This window comes from Piliocolobus tephrosceles, chromosome 21 (genome assembly GCF_002776525.5).
Source record: "Piliocolobus tephrosceles isolate RC106 chromosome 21, ASM277652v3, whole genome shotgun sequence".
Lineage (NCBI taxonomy): Eukaryota > Metazoa > Chordata > Mammalia > Primates > Cercopithecidae > Piliocolobus > Piliocolobus tephrosceles.
The window spans coordinates 35,407,585-35,428,688 of NC_045454.1; the positions used below are offsets into that span (position 1 = coordinate 35,407,585).

At 52.6% G+C, this 21,104-nt stretch overlaps 2 protein-coding genes across 3 annotated transcripts in view; one reads left to right on the plus strand and one right to left on the minus strand.

The window, feature by feature from the left end:
- The window catches only part of INSL3 (insulin like 3), a 6,356-nt gene extending 5,547 nt beyond the window's left edge, over positions 1–809 (plus strand). Inside the window, exon 2 of the mRNA XM_026456967.1 lies at positions 262–809. Within this exon, the coding sequence (XP_026312752.1) occupies positions 262–467 (206 nt within the window). The 3' untranslated portion in view covers positions 468–809. The remainder of the gene's footprint in view (positions 1–261) is intronic.
- A 1,568-nt stretch (positions 810–2,377) lies between these two features.
- Positions 2,378–20,411, minus strand: B3GNT3 (UDP-GlcNAc:betaGal beta-1,3-N-acetylglucosaminyltransferase 3). Of its 2 annotated transcripts, XM_026456966.1 has the most exons (4): positions 20,322–20,399; positions 17,615–17,681; positions 7,217–7,835; positions 2,378–3,385 (listed from the first exon to the last, which is right to left on the minus strand). In XM_026456966.1, the coding sequence occupies exons 3-4, from the start codon at positions 7,784–7,786 to the stop codon at positions 2,834–2,836; spliced, it is 1,122 nt and encodes a 373-aa protein (XP_026312751.1). In that variant the 5' UTR covers positions 7,787–7,835; positions 17,615–17,681; positions 20,322–20,399; the 3' UTR covers positions 2,378–2,833. The 2 variants fall into 2 exon arrangements, with proteins under 2 accessions (XP_026312751.1, XP_026312750.1); XM_026456965.1 differs by lacking the exon at positions 17,615–17,681 and having other exon boundaries at positions 20,322–20,411.
- Between the last annotated feature and the right edge of the window lie 693 nt (positions 20,412–21,104).

Sequence of the window (21,104 nt, forward strand, 5' to 3'; positions counted from 1 at the left end):
TTTTAGTAGAGATGGGGTTTTACCGTGTTAGCCAGGATGGTCTCGAACTCCTGACCTCGTGATCCACCCACCTCGGCCTCCCAAAGTGCTGGGATTACAGGCGTAAACCACTGCGCCCGGCCAGTGCTCACTTTTTATTTGCATGCGTGATGCGTGTTTGGTGGGCCACTCAGTGGGATGTGTGTGGATTTGTGCACATGTAGCATGGGGTGGCGTGTCCTCTGTTGTTTCCGTTCCAGTTGAGTTTCACTGTGTCCCCAGGTGAGTTGCTGCAGTGGCTGGAGAGACGACATCTGCTCCATGGGCTGGTGACCGACAGTAACCCTGTGCTGGGACCTGGCCTGCAGCCCCTGCCCCAGACTTCTCACCATCACCGCCACCACCGTGCAGCTGCCACCAACCCTGCACGCTACTGCTGCCTCAGTGGGTGTACCCAACAAGACCTGCTGACCCTCTGTCCCTACTGATTCCTCCTTGGGTGCAGCCTCAGAGTGGCCTGAGGCCCAGAGGGTCTGGTCTGGTGAGCTCCTGAGGCCACACAGCAACATAAAGTCTTGTGTCTGCAAGGCTTTGATTACCTCCTGGGATGGGGTGCTCACTACCTACCCCAGACCAATGCCACCTGCAGCCTGTTGAGTCAACTACAGAATAAATCACACCCTAGCCCTGGCTTGGAGGATCCCCACTTTCACAGATGCTGGACACTGAGAGCCAAATGTCTTTATTCCAGAGGCGCCCCAGATGCTCCGCTCCCTGCATGTGTAACACCCCTTCTTGCTGTCTCCTAGTAAATAAACGGCCCAAAGCAGCTTCCTGCATTTTTCTCTAGAAAAAGGGACAAGCCTCAGTCAGTCCCTGTGTGGGCTTGTCCCCCAGCAGCCACAGACCCACCAGCACTTCCAGGGGCTTGATAACTAGAGAGGCATTGTGACGCAAAGTGGGGAAACTGAGGCCCAGGGTGAGGGCTGCTTGCCAAGGTCACCCAGGGAGGGAAGGGTTAAGTGCAGGACTTGAGCCGAGGTCTCTACCAAGGCTCATAGGAGTTCTTAGCATTGAGGACTTAGAATGGTAGACATTAGACACAAAACAAATGTCTGAAAATGATCATCACAAAACACACTGGTCTTTTTTTTTTTTTTTTTCCAGACAGGGTCTCACTCTGTTGCCCAGGCTGGAGAGCAGTGGCACAATCATAGCTAACTGAAGCCTCCAACTCCTGGGCTCAAGTGATCCACTATCCTCGAAGGTAGCTGGGATTACAGGCACCCACCACCACACCCGGCTAATTTTTGCATTTGTAGGAGAGACGGGGTTTCACCATGTTGGCCAGGCTGGTCTTGAACTCCTGAACTCAGGTGATCCACCCACCTCGGCCTCCCAAAGTGTTGAGATTACAGGTGTGAGCCACTGTACCTGGCCCAGTCATTGGATTCAGGGTCCACCCTAATCCATGATAACCTCATCTCTGTCTACAAATACTCTATTTCCAAATAAGCCCATATTCTGAGGTTCTGGGTGGACATGAATTCTTGCCAGACACTACTCAATCCAGTGGAGCAGGGGAGCTGGGACTCTCCCCCGAGGGCAATAGGGAGCCACAGAGGGTGTGTCAGCAGGGGCAGAATGAGGTCAGATGTGCCTGTTAGAAAGACCTGCAGCTCCATCTCATCCAGGCCTGATTGTCCTGCTTGGATGATGTCTCAGCCTCCCAATTCCCTCCATTCCCCACAGCAGCCATTTTTAACCATCTTTCTTTTTTTTTTTTTTTTGAGACTGAGTCTCTCTCTGTCACCTAGGCTGGAGTGCAGTGGCACGATCCTCGGCTCACTGCAACCTCCACCTCCCAGGTTCAAGTGATTCTTTTGCCTTCAGCCTCCTGAGTAGCTGGGACTATAAGCACACACCACCACGCCTGGCTAATTTTCCTACTTTTAGTAGAGACGAGGTTTCACCATGTTGGCCAGAATGGTCTCTATCTCTTGACCTCGTGATCTACCCACCTTGGCCCCCCAAAGTGCTGGGATTACAGGTGTGAGCCACCATGGCAGGCCTACTTATTTATTTTTTTGAGATCGAGTCTCACTGTGTTGCCCAGGCTGGAGTGCAGTGGCTCAATCTCAGCTCGCTGCAAACTCTGTCTCCCAGCTTCAAGCGATTCTCCTGCCTCAGCCTCTCAAGTAGCTGGGATCACAGGCATGAGCCACCACACCCTGCTAATTTTTGTATTTTTCGTCGAGACAGGGTTTTGCTATGTTGTCTAGGCTGGTCTTAAACTCCTGACTTCAGATGACCCGCCCACCTTGGCCTCCCAAACTGCTGGTATTACAGGTGTGAGCCACCATGCCCAGCCTCATTTTATTTTTGAAACAAGGTCTCCCTCCCACCCAGGCTGGAGTGCAGTGGCATGGTCCCGGCTCCTGCAACCTCAACCTCCCGGGCTCAAGTGATCCTCCCGCCTCAGCTTTCCGAGTAGCTGGTACCATGGGTGGGCACTACCACACTGGGTTAATTTTTTTCTGTAGAGACAGGGTCTTGCTATGTTGCACAGGCTGGTCTCAAACTCCTCGGCTCAGGTGATCCTCCCACCTCGGCCTCCCAAAGCCCTGGAATTATAGGCATGAGTCACTGTGTTTGGCCCTATCACCCCGTTTAAATTCTGCTCAGGCTAGTGTAGTGGCTCATGCCTATAATCCCAACACTTTGGGAGGCCGAGGCAGGTGAGTCCCTGGCACTCACCTACGCTCAGATCACAAAGGTCTCAGCTTCCTGGGAGGAAGGTGTCATCCCTTCCTATGGAAATAGGAGCCCAGAGGCTGGGGACCCTGATGCTGACTCAGTAGATCCGTGTCTGTTTGCCGCAGGTGAGGTTGGGCTGGTTCAGTGCATCCCACATGAGCAGCATCTCATAAGGCAGGAAGCGGTGCACCAGCAGCAGGTCTCGGTAGAAGCAGGGGTCAAAGGAGGACAGGTGTTGCGATGGGGCATGCACACCAACCGTGCGGATGCCGCTGTGGGAGGTAGGCTTCAGTCCCTCGAGCTCCAGACACATACCCAGGAAGACATCATCAATAGGGAAGAGGTCCAAGACAAGAGCGGCACGGCGCAGGGCAGCGGCAGTGAAGCGGGACAGCAGGAAGCCACCACCGGCACAGTAGGGTGGGTACCACTCGTTCTGAGTCACCACCTTCGGCACATAGTACTTGCTCCACAAAACCCGGATGGGGCCCACGTTTTGGATCAGTTGCCCCACGAAGAGGTGGCGGCCAGGGTCATGGTGCTGCAGGTAGGAGACCATGTTGTCTGTGTGTGCAAAGACGTCATCATCGCCGTTGAGCACGAAGCTGGCATTGGTGCACCTCGTCTCCTGCCACTGTAAGAACAGCACCTGCAGGCAGGGTGGGCAGGGCATGCTTGCTTGAGGGCTGGAGAAATTGGCCTTGGGTCTCTGTTGGCCACTGCAGTCCAGTGAGCCCAGGAAAGAGAGTGTCCACAATCTGGCCTGGGTTTGCAGCCCTGCCCTGTGGGGTTACTTGGGAAAACCCTCTCTGTGCCTTAGTTTCCAACTCTCTAAACAGGCCTTATCATGTGCCTCTAGGAGTGTTGGGGAATCCATGGAGACCATGCTCCATGAAGCACCAAGAAATGCTGGAAAATTGTTACATTTACATTTATTGCTATTCCTTCCAACTCTGCCTGGGCAAGCCCTGTTGTTAAATCATCATTTATGTGAATTTTGTTTGTTTGTTTCTGAGACAGGGTGTTTTTTTTTTTTTTTTGAGACGGAGTCTTGCTCTGTCGCCCGGGCTGGAGTGCAGTGGCCGGATCTCAGCTCACTGCAAGCTCCGCCTCCCGGGTTTACGCCATTCTCCTGCCTCAGCCTCCGGAGCAGCTGGGACTACAGGCGCCCGCCACCTCGCCCGGCTAGTTTTTTGTATTTTTAGTAGAGACGGGGTTTCACCGTGTTAGCCAGGATGGTCTCGATCTCCTGACCTCGTGATCCGCCCGTCTCGGCCTCCCAAAGTGCTGGGATTACAGGCTTGAGCCACCGTGCCCGGCCAACAGGGTCTTACTCTATTACCCAGGCTAGAGTGTAGTGGTACGATCATAGTTCATTGCAGCCTTGAATTCCTGGGCTCAAGTGATCCTCCCACCTCAGCCTCCCAAGTAGCTGGGACTACAGACACATGCCACTACTCCTGGCTAATTAAAAAATATATATTATTTTAGAGATGGGATCTTGCTATGCTGCCGAGGCTGGTCTTAAACTCCAGGCCTCAAAGGATCCTCCCACCTCAGCCTCCTAAAGTGCTGAGATTATAAGCATGAGCCACCACCCCTGTGTAATTAATTAATTAATTAATTAATTAATTTTTTTTTTTAGATGGAGTTTTCGCTCTTGTTGCCCAGGCTGGAGTGCAGTGGTACAATCTCGGCTCACCACAACCTCCACCCTCTGGGTTCAAGCAATTTTCCTGCCTCAGCCTCCCAAGCAGCTGGGATTACAGGTATGCGCCACCATGCCTCGCCAATTTTTTCTATTTAGTAGAGACGGGGTTTCACCATGTTGGTCAGGCTGGTCTTGAATTCCTGACCTCAGGTGATCCACCTGACTTGGCCTCCCAAAGTGCTGGGATTATAGGCATGAGCCACCGTGTCCTGCCTGTGTGATGATTAACATCCACCTCTCCCAGCAAACACTGGGCTTCCCTACTTGGGTCTGTGTCTCTCTCTTTCTATTCACGCCATCTCCCTCAGCACCCAGCATAGTGCCAGCGCTTCACGGGTGCTAGGTTCATATTTGTCAAGTTGACGTTTATCACAGACTTTTGCAGATAATTTTTTTGAGACAGAGTCTCACTCTGTCAACCAGGCTGGAGTGCCGCGGCAGGATCTTGGCTCACTGCAAACTCCAGGGTTCAAGCAATCCTCCTGCCTCAGCCTCTCAAGAAGCTGGTTTCGAACTCCTGGCCTCAAGTGATCCGCCCACCTCGGCCTCCCAAAGTGCTGGGATTATAGGCGTGAGCCACTGTGCCTGGCCACTTTTGTGTTTTCAGAACACAGCACGTTGAGAGGCCGTGGCCCCTACTCACCTCAGCCTCAGTTTCCCCTATGGTAACCTACATGGGCTGGGTATCTGCTTGTTGCTGGGTGCTGTGTTTAGTGCTTACCTACCTTGAATCCTGAATTCACCGTTAGGAGGCAGAAGTGGTCCTCAATCTTATTTACAGACGAGGGAACAGAGGCTCTCCAGAGAAGACTGCAGTAAGGTCACCCGCAGAGAAACAGCTACCAGAGGCCTTGAGCCCAGGCCTGCCTGTACCTCCTACGAGCAGGAACCTGCAGAGTTCCCTGTTCCTCCTTGCAAATGTTATCTCTACTTGTCTTGCTCTACTCGAGGACCTAGGAGGGGTCCTTGGAGTCCCTCCATTTCCTCATCTGCAGATGGGCAGGATTTTCTCACCTCTCCTGGGTTCTTTTATTAAAAAATAGAGACGAGGCTGTGTGCCGTGGCTCATGCTTGTAATCCCAGCACTTTGGGAAGCCAATGCAGTGTGGATCAACTTAGGTCAGGAGTTTCAGACCAGCCTGGCCAACATGGTGAAACCCCATCTCTGCTAAAAAGTACAAAAAAAGGCCGGCCGGGCGCGGTGGCTCAAGCCTGTAATCCCAGCACTTTGGGAGGCCGAGACGGGCGGATCACAAGGTCAGGAGATCGAGACCATCCTGGCTAACATGGTGAAACCCCAGCTCTACTAAAAAATACAAAAAACTAGCCGGGCGAGGTGGCAGGCACCTGTAGTCCCAGCTACTCGGGAGGCTGAGGCAGGAGAATGGCGTGAACCCGGGAGGCAGAGCTTGCAGTGAGCTGAGATCTGGCCACTGCACTCCAGCCTGGGCGACAGAGCGAGACTCCGTCTCAAAAAAAAAAAAAAAAAAAAAAAGTACAAAAAAATTAGCTGGACATAGTGGCATGCACCTGTAATCCCAGCTACTCAGGAGGCTGAGGCAGGAGAATCACTTGAACCTGGGAGGTGGAGGTTGCAGTGAGCCAAGATCACACCACTGCACTCCAGCCTGGGCAACAGAGCCAGACTCCATCTCAAATAATAATAATAATAATAATTAATTAATTAATTTAAAAACATAAAAGTTAATTAATTAAAATAAAAAAAAAAAAGACGAAGTCTTGCTATGTAGCTCAGGCTGGCCTGAAACTCTTGGGCTCAAGCAATCCTCCCTCCTCAGCCTCCGACAGTGCTGGGATTACAGGCATGAGCCACCACGCCCAGCTACCTCTCATGGCTTCTTGTCCATCAAAAAGGTCTCCACTGAGCACCTGTTGTGCACCTGAATGTATTCTAGGCATTAGGGACACAGCAGTGAGTGAAACAGACACAGCCCCCAGCCTCATTGGGAGACAGAACCAGAACAAATAAACAAGGAGATGTTGGCTGGGTGCAGTGGCTCATGCCTGTAGTCCCAGCACTTTGGGAGGCTGAGGTGGGAAGATCGCCTGAGGTCAGGAGTTTGAGATTACCCTGGCCAACATGGTGAAACCTGGTCTCTACTAAAAATACAAAAATTAGCTGGGCGTGGTGGCGAGTGCCTGTAATCCCAACTACTTGGGAAGCTGAGGCACGAGGATTGCTTGAAACCAGGAGGCAGAGGTTGCAGTGAGCCCAGATCACACCACTGCACTCCAGCCTGGGCAACAGAGCAAGACTCCATTGAAAAAATAAATAAACAAACATAAAAATAAACAAGAAGATGTGTCTCTGTCATTGCCAAGATGAGTTGGACATTCAGCACTGGTCTGGGTGCCTTATAAATGCCATCTCCTGTAAACCTCACAGCAGCCCTCAGAGGTGGGTGGGACTCATTCACATCCCATTTTCCAGGTGAGAAAACTGAGGCACAGAGAGGTGAATGAACTCCTCCAAGGTCAAACAACAAGTAAGAGGCAGAGCTTGGATTCAAACCCACATCATCAGGCTTGAGCTCTGTGCTAGTAACCTAGCTCTTCTACCCTTCCCCCCAGACACCCTGGGAAGAAGATGATTTGGGGTCACCACGAGGCTAGTGAGGACAGCGGAGGGACAGAATGGGCTGTGATGGACTGATGAGGGCTTCTGGTCCCCTGGGTCCCTCAGGAGTGGGTGGCAATTTGGACAAGAAGGATAGGTGGCCCTGATCAGGTGACCCCAACCCAGCGCACCTGCTTGAGCGTGAGGTTGAAGAAGGAGTCATGGAAGTCCCACTGCAGGATGTCTCCGTGAGTCTGTGCCTCTAGCTGCAGCAGCCGGTTGACCTTGCGGGCCTGGTGTGGGTTGGGGGCTGTGCCCACCAGGAAGAGGAGGCGCAGCTGCAAACCCCGCACCTTGCGCTCCTGGCCCCACGTGTGCCGCAGCAGCTCGCGGCGCTCATAGTTGGTGGGGGAGGACTTGATCACCAGCAGCAGGAAAACCGGCTGCGCACACTTAGAAGGGGGCACGTCCTGCAGCAGGGGAAAGTCGCGGCAGTGTTTGTACAGCAGGAAGTCCTGAACAACCTGCGGCTGCTTGGCGAAGTCCGGGTGGTTGGCCACAGAGGTGTTGGCCTGGCACCGGGCCCGGGCTGGGTGGGTGGGTGGAGTGGGCCAGGCCAGGGCCTTGGGGATCGCCGGTGGCTGCTCCTGGACCTTGTAGGTGGGTGGTGACACTTGCAGACTGAAGAGGAGGAGGAGAGCAAAAGCGACGATGGCCAGAATGAGGGTGGCAATGGGCCGCAGCTGCCGGCGATACCTCATCCTGGCCAGCCAGGGTCTGGGGTCAGCCTGAGGAGCCCCCGGGCGGCTCCTGTGGAAAACAAAACTCACTGAACGCTCACCTTGAGCAAAGTGCTTTTCCTGTGACCCCCAACACCTGGTTGCACCTGTACAGTTGCTCAGGTTGGCAAAATATTGAAATTCACCCCCTACTTAACTCCTCCACCCCTTACAAGATCCACTTCAAGGCATTCCAACCCCTGTTGGCTCTGACAGGTGCCCTGGCCCTCCCTGCTGGGGATTAATTTTTTTTCTTTTTTTGAGACAGCGTCTCTCTCTCGTTCTGTTGCCCAGGCTGGAGTACAGTGTCTTAATTTCAGCTTACTGCAGACTCCACCTCATGGGTTCAAGCGATCCTCCTGCCTCAACCTCCTGAGTAGCTGGGATTACAGGTGTGCGCCACCGTGCCTGGTTAATTTTTTTGTATTTTTAGTAGAGATGGGGTGTCACCATGTTGGCCAGGCTGGTCCTGAACTCCTGGCCTCAAGTGATCCACCTACCTCGGCCTCCCAAAGGGCTGCGATGACAAGCATGAGTCACCGTACCCTGCCTTTCTGTGTGAAGTCTTAGTTTCCTTATTAGGACATGGGGTGCTGAGATTCCCTGCTCCAGTACACACATACACACATACAATGGGGCCACTGCTCCCTGACTGCAAAAGGGCTTGACACATATTAGCTGTGTGGTGACCACCTCAGTGACTATCAGTCCACCACCCTGGCTACCTTAATTCCCCAGCTATTCCCTACTTACAGACAGGGACAGTGAGGCTCAGCATGGAGCAGTATCAGAACCCAGGACTTTTTTTTTTTTTTTTTTTTTGAGACAGAGTCTCACTCAGTCGCCCAGGCTGGAGTGCAGTGGCGCGATCTCGGCTCACTGCAAGCTCCGCCTCCCGGGTTCACGCCATTCTCTGCCTTAGCCTCCCAAGTAGCTGGGACTACAGGCGCCTGCCGCCACGCCTGGCTAATTTTTTGTATTTTTAGTAGAGCTGGGGTTTCACCATGTTAGCCAGGATGGTCTCGATCTCCTGACCTCGTGATCCACCCGCCTCGGTCTCCCAAAGTGCTGGGATTACAGGCATGACCCACCGCGACCGGCCAGGACTTTTTTTTTTTTTGAGATGGAGTTGCCCAGGCTGGAGTACAGTGGCGCAATCTCGGCTCACTGCAACCTCCACCTCCTGGTTCGAGTGATTCTCCTGCCTCATCCTCCAGAGTAGCTGGGACCACAGGCACGTGCCACCACACCCAGTTAATTTTTTAGAGATGAAGTTTCACCATGTTGGCCAGGATGGTCTGATATCCTGATCTCATGATCTGCCCACCTTAGCCTTCCAAAGTGCTGGGATTACAGGCATGAGCCACCGTGCCCGGCCAGAACCCAGAACTTTGACAGGTAAGGTATGCCCACCTCATACGTCCCTCAACTCGGGGTCACTGGGAGACTCCCTTCCCAGACCTCAGGGCCTCCCAGAATCTATCACAAGGGACTGCGTCATGGATGGCACCAAACATCCCTCAAAGAGAACCTGGGCAACTCTCAGCCACCTGGGGCACAGACAGGTGAATATCTGTGGATATGCATGAGTCCAATCCTGTTAACTGTCACAGTGACTCAGCAGCCCTAGTGTGTTAACTGAGCACCTACTGTATGCTAGATGCTGGGGAGGCAGCCGTGACCAAGCCAGCCCTGCCCTCACTATAGTAAGTAGAACAGCTTAGGCACATGGTGAAACTCCATCTCTACAAAAAACACAAAAATTAGGCTGGGTGCAGTGGCTCACACCCATAATCCCAGCACTTTAGGAAGCCAAGGCAGGTGGATTACTTGAGGTCAGGAGTTTGAGACCAGCCTGGCCAACGTGGGGAAACTCACTCTCTACAAAAAAAAAAAATTAGCCAGGTGTGGTAGGTGCCTGTAGTTCCAACTACTCGGGAGGCTGAGGCAGGAAAATCACTTGAACCCAGGAGGTGGAGGCTGCAGTGAGCTATGATCTCGTCACTCCACTCCAGCCTGGATGACAGAGCAAGACTCTGTCTCAAAACAAAACAAAACAAAAATTTTGTTTTTTTGTGCAGGCTGTGGCAGCATGCACTTGCGGTTTCAGTTACTCGGGAAGCTGAGGTGGGAGAATTACCTGAGCCCAGGACTTCATGGCTGCAGTGAGCTATGATCACACCACTGCACTCCAGCCTGGGCAACAGAGCAAGACACTATCTCAAAAAAAAAAAAAAATTGTAAATGATATGAACAATTAGTGACAGCCATATTAATTGCTACTGAGGCAGGTCCACAGGGGACCTGAGCAATGTAGGATCAGGGAGGTCCTGAAGGATGATGGGAATTCACTTGGGCAGACTGTGGGGAAGGGCATTCCAGACAGAGTGGAGCACGTGCAAAGGCCCTGAGGTGGATATAAATTTAGGGTGTTGGTGGCAGAGCAAGGAGGCTGATGTGATTGGGACAGGGGGTGAGAAAGCAGGTGATGATGGAATTATGGGACCCTGCCAGGGTACCAGAATAGAATGGGCAGGCCAGAAAGAATGTCCTGTTTCCTGTGAGAAGCAATGGGGAGCCATGGAGGGTCTATGAGCAGGGGAGGGATCAGATTGATTTATGCCTTTAAGAAGTCCCCTGTGGGCTAGGCAAGGTGGCTCAGGCCTATAATCCCAGCACTCTGGGAGGCTGAAGTGGGAGGATTGCTTGAGTTTAGTTTGAGACCAGCCTGGGTAACATGGTGAAACCCCGTCTCTACCCAAAATACAAAAGTTAGCCAGCATGGTGATGCATGCTTGTAGTCCCAGCTACTCAGGAGATTCAGGTGGGAGGATGGCCTGATCCCAGGAGTTTGAGGCTGCAGTGAGCTATAATCACACCACTCCAGCCTGGGCAGCAGAGAGAGACTGTCATTTCAAAAAAAAAAAAAAGTTCCCTGTGGTCACTAAGGGATTAGGAATATTTCAATCAGGGTAGGGCAACAAAGGGAGACCCTGTCTCTGCTAAAAGTAAAAAAAGGAAACAAAATTAGCTGAGTGTGGTGGTGTACACCTGTACTCCCAGCTACTCGGGAGGCTGAGGTGGGGGGAGATTGGGTAACATCTAGGTGGAAGAGTTTGGTGGTCTAGACAGAGGCTGGCTGCTGGGGTATAGGAGAGTAGGCAGGTTTAGAAAATAAGGTGAAGGGCAGGTGCATTGGCTCACAACTGTCATCCCAGCACTTTGGGAGGCCAAGGTGGGTGGATCACCTGAGGTCAGGAGTTCAAGACCAGTCTGGTCAACATGGCGAAACCCCTGTCTTTACTAAATACAAAAAATTAGATACAAAAACTAGCTGGGCATGGTGGCTCATGACTGTAATCCCAGCTACTCCGGAGGCTGAGGCAGGAGAATTGCTTGAACCCAGGAGGCGGAGGTTGCAGTGAGCCAAGATCACGCCATTGTACTCCAGCCTGGGCAATAGAACAAGACTCTATCTCAAAAAAAAAAAAAAAAAAAAGAAAAAGAAAAAAAAGAAAAAAGAAGATGAAGAAACTCATCAATGTTTTGATTACAGCCCAGATGTTAGGAGATGTTAGGGATGGAAAAAGAAGGACCAGAAGGACCAGAATGTGAGGAACATCTGGGCAGTGGGAGACTCAGTCTGGTATCCAGGTGAGAGCGACTGGCACACGATGGCCTATAAGCCAGGAAGGCCCAACAGGTATTGATTGTGTGTGCTGTGTTTTAAGAGACGGGGTCTCACTATGTTGTCCAGGCTGGTCTTGAATTCCTGGCCTCAAACAATCCTCTTGCCTTGGCTTCCCAAAGTGCTGGGATTATAGACATGAGCCACCTTGCCAGCTAATTTTTTAAATTTTTTTTTTTTTTTTTTTTTTTGAGACGGAATCTCGCTCTGTCGCCCAGGCTGGAGTGCAGTGGCCGGATCTCAGCTCACTGCAAGCTCCGCCTCCCGGGTTTATGCCATTCTCCTGCCTCAGCCTCCGGAGTAGCTGGGACTACAGGCGCCCGCCACCTCGCCCGGCTAGTTTTTTGTATTTTTTAGTAGAGACGGGGTTTCACTGTGTTAGCCAGGATGGTCTCGATCTCCTGACCTCGTGATCTGCCCATCTCGGCCTCCCAAAGTGCTGGGATTAGAGGCTTGAGCCACTGCGCCCGGCCTTTTTTTTTTTTTAAGCAATAGGATCTCACTTGCTCTGTTGCCCAGGCTGGAGTGCAGTGGCGATATAGTCTGTCCTGCTTGGAGCTGTTTGCCCTTCATGTGCCAGTGTGATTTTGCCATTCTCCAGAACCCACTTCCTCAAATGCACACAGAAAAGCCACTTATTTCCTCTGCCAAGACCCAGAAGCCTCCGCCTGGGGTGTGGCTGCAGGATGTGGGTCCTCTCTGCTGCCATCTTTCCCGCACAATCTCTGCCCTCACTCATCTGCTCCAGCTGTACCAGCCCCTTAAACATGGCCCGGTGCGGTGGCTCACGTCTGTAATCCTGGCACTTTGGGAGGTCGAGGAGGGCAGATCACCTGAGGTCAGGAGTTCGAGACCAGCCTGCCCAACATGGTGAAATCCTGTCTCTACTAAAAATACAAAAATTAGCCAGGCATGGTGGCACGCATCTGTAATCCCAGCTACTCAGAAGGCTGAGGCAGGAGAATCACTTGAATCCAGGAGGTGGAGGTTGCAGTGAGCCGAGATCGTGCCACTGTACTCCAGCCTGGGCAACACAGCCAGACTCTGTCTCAAAAAAAAAATTCTTTAACACCCAGGCTCAGGCCGGATGCAGTAGCTCATGCCTATAATCATCGCACTTTGGGAGGCTGAGGCAGGAGGATTGCTTGAGCCCAGGAGTTCAAGACCAGCCTGAGCAACAAAGGGAGACTCTTTATGTGCTAAAAATAAAAAAAAGAAAAAGAAAAAAATTAGCTGAGTATGGTGGTGTATGCCTGTAGTCCCAGCTACTCAGGAGGCTGAGGTGGGAGGATCACTTGAGCCCTGGAAGTGAAGGCTGCAGGGAGCTGTGATTGTACCCCCAGCCTGGCGAGAAAGCGAGACCCTGTCTCAAAATAAACAAAAACCATCCAAGCTCAGCCCTGTCTGAGGGCCTTTGCACCAGTCACTGCCTCCACCTAAGACCCCGTTCCTTCCAGCTCTTTCCCTAGTCTTCATATTTGGGCTTCTCATGAAATGTCACCTCCAAGAGGCTTCAACCTCCCAGCTAAAACATCTAGCCCCAGCACTGCTGATGTCTGTAGCATTCACCACCATCAGACACGGGAAATCTCTTCGCTTCTCTCCTGTCCATCTGCTCAGCCAGCCTGAAGCCCCAGGGCTGCACATTTTATCTCCTGCAACTGTGCTCCCACGGGATGCTATCTAGTTTGTTGCAGAAGGCAAAAAATATGACAGCCATCACCTTCTATCTCACTGCAACCTCGCCCCCACTCCACGAGGCAGCAGCCACAGTCCCCTGCCGCACAGGTTCTGCCTCAGAAGACAAACAGATTTATAGCTTGGGAGACTAGTAAGCCTTGGGCAGCCATGATTCAGTCAAGATAAGTCACCTGTAATCCCAGTGCCTTAGGAGGCTGAGGCCAAGGCAGGAGGATCACTTGAGCTTAGGTTCTCAAGACCAGCGTGGGTAACATAGCAAGACCCTGCCTCTACAATTTTTTTTTTTTTTTTTTTTTGGAGACAGAGTCTTGTTAGGTCACCCAGGCTGGAGTGCAATGGCATGATCTCGACTCACTACAACCTCTGCTTCCCGAGTTCAAGCGATTCTCCTGCCTCAGCCTCCCGAATAGCTGGGACTACAGGCACGTGCCACCATGCCTCACTAATTTTGGTATTTTTAGTAGAGACAGGGTTTTACCATGTTGGGTAGGCTGGTCTCGAACCCCTGACCTCAAGTGATCCACCCACCTCGGCCTCCCAAAGTGCTGGGATTACAGGCGTGAGCCACCATGCCCGGCCAAAAAAACTTTTTAAAATTAGCCTGGTGTGGTGGTGGTGAGTGCCTGTAGTCCCAGCTACTCAGGAGGCTGAGGTGGGAGGATCACTTGAGCCCAAGAGTTCAAGACCAGCTTGGGCAACATGGTGAGACTCTGTCTCTACAAAAAATTTAAAAATTAGCCAGGTGTGGTGGCGTGCACCTGTAGTCCCAGCTACTTGGGAAGCTGAGGCAGGAGAATCGCTTGAGCCCAGGAGTTCGAGGCTGCAGTGAGCTATGATAGTACCACTGCACTCCAGCCTGGGCAACAGAGCAAGACCCTGTCTCAAAACAAAAAAAAACAAAAACAACTGGGTGTGGTGGCTCATACTTGTAATCCCAGCAATTTGGGAGGCTGAGATGGAAGGATCACTTGAGCCCAAGAGTTTGGGCAACATGGCAAAACTCCATCTCTACAAAAAATACAAAAACTAGCCAGGCATGGTGGTGTGTGCCTGTAGTTCCAGCTACTTGGGAGGCTGAGGTAGGAGGATCATTTGAGCCCGGGAGGTCAAGCTGCAGTGAGCCATGATCTCGCCACAGTACTCCAGCCTGAGGAAAAGAGCAAGACCTTGTCTTTAAAAAAAAAAAAAAAAAAAAAAAAAAAAAAGTGCTATGTGTTAGTGAAGTACTTAATATTAACAATCTACTAACTATAGAGGAGGTGCCTAGTATTTGTAACATACAAAATAGTTGCAAAGCAACAATTAAAAGTTGCAAGTTGTGTCCAAATATACTTTCTGAATTTTTTTAAAGTTGCAACTCACATACATGATACATTAATATTAGTAGTATCTTGAGGAATATATATATATGTTTTCAGACAGAGCCTCTGTCGCTCAGGCTGGAGTGCAGTGGTGGGATCTCGGCTCACTGCAACCTCCGCCTCCTGGGTTCAAGTGATTCTCCTGCCTCAGCCTCCCAAGTAGCAGGGATTACAGGCATGTACCATCACAACCGGCTAATTTTTGTATTTTCAGTAGAGACGGAGTTTCGTCATATTGGCTGGGCTGGCCTCGAACTCCTGATCTCAGGTGATCCACCCGCCTTGGCCTCCCAAAGTGCTGGGATTATAGGCGTGAGCTACCGCGCCCAGCCTAATAGTATCATGAGGAATATTAATAAGCCATAAACAGTCTTCAGATACCACATATTCATGGTCACTGAATATTCATGCTTCAAGGCACAGATGATACTAAGTATTAATGACTCATTGAAAATTAACGACCACTAAATATGCAGAAAGGTTGTCTGCCCAGCAGAATCGTGGGCATTGGCGGCTGCACCCTGGCCCCATGTCCTCTGCCACTCTCAGGGGGCAGTCAAGGCTGGGTCCTTGCCCCAGGTGCAATTGGCTCCGGGCACCTCTGTCGTCCTCAGCCCTGTTTTTTTTTTTTTTTTTTTATTCTGGAGACAGTCTTGCTCACTCTGTTCCCCAGGCTGAAGTGCAGTGGTACGATCTTAGCTCACTGTAACTTCCGCCTCCTGGTTTCAAGCGATCCTCCTGCCTCAGCCTCCCAAGTGTGCACCACCACACCCGGCTAATTTTTGTATGTTTAGTAGAGACAGCGTTTCATCATGTTGGCCAAGCTGGTCTCAAACTCCTGACTTCAAGTGATCTGCCCGCCTCGGCCTCCCAAAGTGCTGGGATTACATGCATGAGCCATTGCGCCCGGTCTCAACCCTGTTCTTGTCACTGTCTCTAAGAGATGTGGGGCATGAGAAAGTCATCGAGGACCCTGCTGGTACCACCCGGGGCTAGATCTGCCCCCCTCACTCCCAGGACAGTTTGGGGACCACGGATGATGGGGAGTGGCACAGGGGGGCGGGGAATGTCCTGCCTGACACTGACTCAGAGGTCTCCATAGCATTAAGGTAATTCTCCCTGTGTAACTCCCACTTTCCAGATGAGGAAACTGAGGCCCAGTTAGGGCTACTTCTGGATGCCTCTTCAGCTACTCCCAGGCCCGGAGACCCCTAACCGGCCCGGTCGCTGGCTCTCGGTCTCCGCCTTGCCTGCAGCTGGGAGGACTGGTCTGTGAGCTGATGCCTTTGAAGCAGCCATGGGGACCCCCGACAGCCTTTGAGGAAGGACCTTCTGACCCAGCTACTGACCATCCATGGGACGTGGGCCGAGTAGGTAGGGCCACCCAGACCTTAGCATCCTCCTCTGCAAAGCTGGGATGGTCAGCTGGGTGTGGTGGCTCATACCTGTAATCCCAGCACTTTGGGAGGCAGAGGCAGGCAAATCATGAGGTCAGGAGTTTGAGACCAGCCTGGCCAACATGGTGAAACCCCATTTCTACTAAAAATGCAAAATATTAGCTAGGTGTAATGGTGGGCACCTGTAATCCCAGCTACTCAGGAGCCTGAGGCAGGACAATCACTTGAACCCAGGAGGCGGAGGTTGCAGTGAGCCGAGATCGCGCTACTGCACTCCAGCCCGGGTGACAGAGTGAGACTCCATGTCAAAAAAAAAAAAAAAAAAAAAAAAGCTGGGATGGTGGCAGAGCCACCAACTGATAATCAGCATTGTTGTGGCTGCTGTTTCTCCAATTCTCACCAATCCTAAATTGGGATTTGGATGGAAGTGTGGAACATTCTGAGGCTGCCAAAAGGCAAGGCAAGGAGTGGAGGGTGAGAGAAGCTTCTGGAAGAATCCTGTTTGAATACATAAGGACTTGAGTCCTGGGAAAGGCTAGAGGGTCAAGTGGCAGATCCAAGCAGTGGCCTTTTCTCCAAGTGGCACATATGTGAAGCACTAACAATGAGTTTTTTGTTTTTTGTTTTTTTTTTGAGACAGGGTCTGGCTCTGTCACCCAGGCTGGAGTGGTGCAGTGGCACAATCATAGCTCACTGCAGCCTCCAACTCCAGGGCTCAACTGATCCTCCTGCCTAAGCCTCCTGAGTAGCTGGGACCACAGGCGTTCATCACCACCACTGGATAATTTCATTTTTGTAGAGATGGGTCTAGCTATGTTGCCCAGGCTGGTCTCCAACTCCTGGGCTCAAGTGATCCTCCCACCTTGGCCTCCCAAAGTGCTGGGATTACAGGTGTGAGCCACCATACCCAGTCACGATTTTTTGGTTTTTTTTGAGAGAGTCTCTGTCGCCCAGGCTGGAGTGCAGTGGTGCTATCTTGGCTCACTGCAACCTCTGCCTCCAGGGTTCAAGAGATTCTCCTGTCTCAGCCTCCAGAGTACCTGGGATTACAGGTGTGCATTACCATGCCCAGCTAATTTTTGTATTTTTGGTAGAGATGGGGTTTCACCACGTCGCCCAGGCTGGTCTCAAACTCCTGACCTCAGGTGATCCGCCCGCCTTGGTCTCCCAAAGTGCTGGGAATACAGGTGTGAGCCACCATGCCCAGCCACAATGAGATTTAATAGCAACTGCCAACACCCTTATCACTCGCATAATTGTGACTGTTACTGTTCTGAGCAAGTGCTGAGCACCTAGTGTGTGCCACATCTGGGTCTAGGTTCCGAGGACACAGCCAAGATAATGGAGAGAAACACTCGTGTGCACAGGATGCTAATACACTAACAGGGGACAGAGAAGTGGCAAACAGGACAATTTTCCAGAGGAGTGCAACCTCTGGGGGTGAAGAAACTGCAGGGTGGAAGTTGGGGACGCTTGCAGGAGAAGGTGTGAGCCCCTGGCCTGTGGAGGAACCCGAGGAGTCTCACCGAGCCTTCCAGAGGGGAGCCTAGGGTCCAGGTGGGCGATCTGTGCAGAGGATGCACCTCTGTCCAAGATCACACAGCCGACTGACGCCAGGAGGGGTTGGTGGGATTTGAACACTGACCTGAGGGTGGTTCCTCACCTGTTCTTACCAGTTTGGGTTTCCCAATAATGATGGGCTGGTCACTTTATACAAGGAGCAGGAGTTGCTTTTGCAAACAGAAGGGGAAGAAAAGAAGAAGAAATAGCCCAGTAAATTCTTTAGGTTCACAATGGCCAGACCCTGCTTTAGTGAAACCATGTGTGCTAGTGAGTTCTATCAATATACACTCAATATTCACACCGGGGAATGCCTGGATGTGGAAAAAGGGGTGGGGCGGGGCAGGATGACGGATGACACAGGCACTTTAGACCTTGGTGTCCTGGGTTTCTAGGTTCCAAGGCTCTGTCATGGATGACTCATTGTATGTCATCCATGCCAGCCCTACCCCGTCGCAGGAACTGCCTGGGGCACCTGTGTGAGACTGGAAAGGAGCCGAATAAACCCCAGACCTGGCCCAGTGGAGTCTCAAAGGACATCTCTGGGAAGCCAGGCCGTGCATTGCAGTTCAACCTCAGACCCTTCCCACAATCCAGGAGTGATGGGGGAACTGAGGTATCATGGGCCCCTCCTCTGGGGACTTCCTGGACCCCCATGCCCTTAGGCCAATCAGGGCTCTTCTCCAAGCCTTGTGCTTAGAGCCCAGAAATATTCATGATATTATTTCTGTCGTGCAAAGATACATGTTATAAATGAGAACATAATGAGCTGCATAATCAGGCCTAGAATCAATATGCCAGGTCGTGTGTGCAGCCTGGCCACCATCTGTCCATCTAAACTCCATATCTGTGCTAAGAAGTAGGGCTGTATTTGCTCCATGCTTATGGATAGGAAAATTGAGGCACAGAGAGATCTAGAAATCCATCTAAGAAAGGTTGGGTTGGAGCCTATTTCCTGTCTTTAACTCCCAGCTGATGAGACTTCCTTTAGTTTGCCATGTTGTTAGTGAGCTCACCATCATGAGGAGCAATCAAGCCAAGCCAGATTCCCACCAGGAAGAGGGTCCACAATATGCATCCTCCCTGGCTCATGGGGTTGGGGGAGTGAGCAAATTCCCGCCTTGCTCTGGGCCTCAGAGGCTGGTGGCAGGAGGAAATGTCACTCAGTGAACCCTTACTTGTTCCTCCTGGGCCGACCTGGCTTGTCTGGATTCCCTGAACTCTGGCCTGGAACACAGAAGCACAAAGGCCCCCTTTTGGTTCCCCCACACCCAGAGCACCTGCCAGGAACTGCCACACCCTAGGGGTGAGGGTCAGGGAAGGTGTCCAGGCTGGGCTGGGCAAACAGCCAACTGATAACCTAGGCCAGGTGGGGGCCCAGCTGCCTGACCTGGGAACTACACCTCATTCCTCCTGACTCCAGGCCCTGATACCAGCCCTGCCTGGTGTCACCTTGAGAACAGGGCAGTGGGAGGAAGTGATGGCCCCCAGGGCTGGCCCCAGACCTAGACAGCCAGGTGGCTGCCCCTGGGTCCTGAATCCCAGATCTGGACTGCAGGAGGCCCCGGCCCAAGTTGAGGGGGGACCTCAGTTTCCTCTTGAGAAGTGTCCATTTAAAAAAATCAAGGCTGGGCATGGTGGCTCACGCCTGAAATCCCAGCACTTTGGGATGCCAAGGCAGGAGGACTGCTTGGGTCCAGGAGTTTGAGACCAGCCTGGACAACATAGTGAGACCCTGTCTCCACACACATAAAAAATTTAAAATTAGCTGCGTGTAGTGTGCACCTGTGGTCCCAGCTGCTCGGGAGGCTGAGGTGGGAGGATCACTTGAGCACAGGAGGTTGAGGCTGCAGTGAGCGATGATCGAGCCACTGCTCTCCAGCCTGGGTGACAAAGTGAGACCCCCCAACCTCTACAAATAAAACAAAGTTTAAATCTGACCCAGAGGAAAAGATAGTCAGGATCCTCGGAACAGGAATGAATCTGAACAGTGGCTACAGACATAATTAATATAATTATGATGACAGCTGACTGTCCCTGGGCACCCACTGAGTGGCCACAGCTCTTATCCACTCAACTCATCCTCGCCAAGGTCCCATGCCGTGAGATCCCCCCTTGACACATAGGGAAACTGAGGCTCAGAGACCTAACGCCACTCACGCAAGGGCCCCCAGCGGCTAGCAGGACACCTCATCGCAAAAACTTCCTCTGACTGAACGCTTCGGGCATCCTCATCCCAGCTGAGTCACTGTTCCACCTCACGGAGGGGAAACTGAGGCCGGTTCAGAGAACAAGAGCTGTGTGTCCATGCCACACAGCCAGGGCCCCTGGAATGCCGCCCTGGCAGGGCCTGCAGCACCGGAGCCGCAGGGAGAGACTGGGGGTCACCTGCAGTTCCTAAACCCAACCGGGGACCCCAGTGCTGGCTTGCCCAGCTACTCCCAACCAAGGGGCCAACAATCTCAGCAACGCAGGCAACAGTAATAGTAACAGCCAAGGCTGACTGAGCGGCATCTGCCTCGGGGGTATGATCCCGCCCAATCTGGGAGGGGCGCCGGGGTCCCGGGTCGCCAGCCATGGGCGAGGCTTCCTCCCCGACCTAGGTCCGAGCTGGCCTTGGGAAGGCCGGAGACAATTACGGATGCGTGAGGGCAACCGGGTTCCTGAGACTCGGGGCTCCTGAATGTTCCCACATCTGCAGGGTATACGCGGTGGAGACCGGCAGGGGCTTTTCCAGAGCCCCAACTTCCCCACCCCCAAATCCCCACCACTGGGGTCCGCCAGATCCTCCGGGGGCTGCCGACACTCACCCCCAGACGACAGTCACGCCTCTGCCCCTCTACCTGCTCCTCTCCGCTCACCAACCGAAGAGTTTTCACCTGAGCCAGAGCTCCCGCCCCCTTCCCCGATTCCTCCCTCCCACCGGACTTCACGCCTTCCCGCCTCCCTCCGCCCTCGCCTCCTGCCAGGCCCCCTCTTCCAGCTGGGCTGAGTTTCCCGGTGGCCCAAGCGAGTTCCCCGCCGGCTCCTCCCTCCCCGGCCACGCCCCTTCCCCCTCCCCGGGCCCGGCCCCCACCTCTGCCATCCCCCTCTTGCCACCCTCGCCCCTCTCGGGGCGCACGACCCCACCCTGGGTCTGGTCCGCTGCTAGGGAATCTGGGGAATGACCTCCCCGTGGCTGGAGATGAACAAGCAACGCCTTATGGGTTCCTGGCACAGAGCCCGGTCGGCGATGGCCCACGTGTGTTCGGTGAAGAAATGATTGGATAAGGCCGTGGGGGAGGGAGGGAGGCAGGTTAAACCTTGCGGCGCCTCTGCTCTCTGCAGGCGATTCCTGAACCCCCCCCCCCCAAAAAAAGATTCCTGAACCCAGGGCGGGGCGCGGTGGCTCACTCCTGTACTTTGGGAGACCGAGGGGGCGGATCGCTTGAACCCAGGAGTTTGAGACCAGCCTGGGCAACATAGTGAGATTCCATCTCTATATTTTAAATAATTCCAGGATCCAAAAATCTACGATGTGCTCCCAGACATCCAGATGCCACCTGCTGGCATTTGGAAAGGTTCTGGAAGTCGAAAATCAGACAGATTTGTAG

Coding starts and splice junctions, on each gene's coding strand:
- B3GNT3 (XM_026456965.1), bottom strand. CDS start 7,786: ATGAGGTATCGCCGGCAGCTGCGGCCCATTGCCACCCTCATTCTGGCC. Junction 3,386..7,216: donor TCAACCTCACGCTCAAGCAG/GTGCGCTGGGTT, acceptor CCCTGCCTGCAG/GTGCTGTTCTTACAGTGGCA.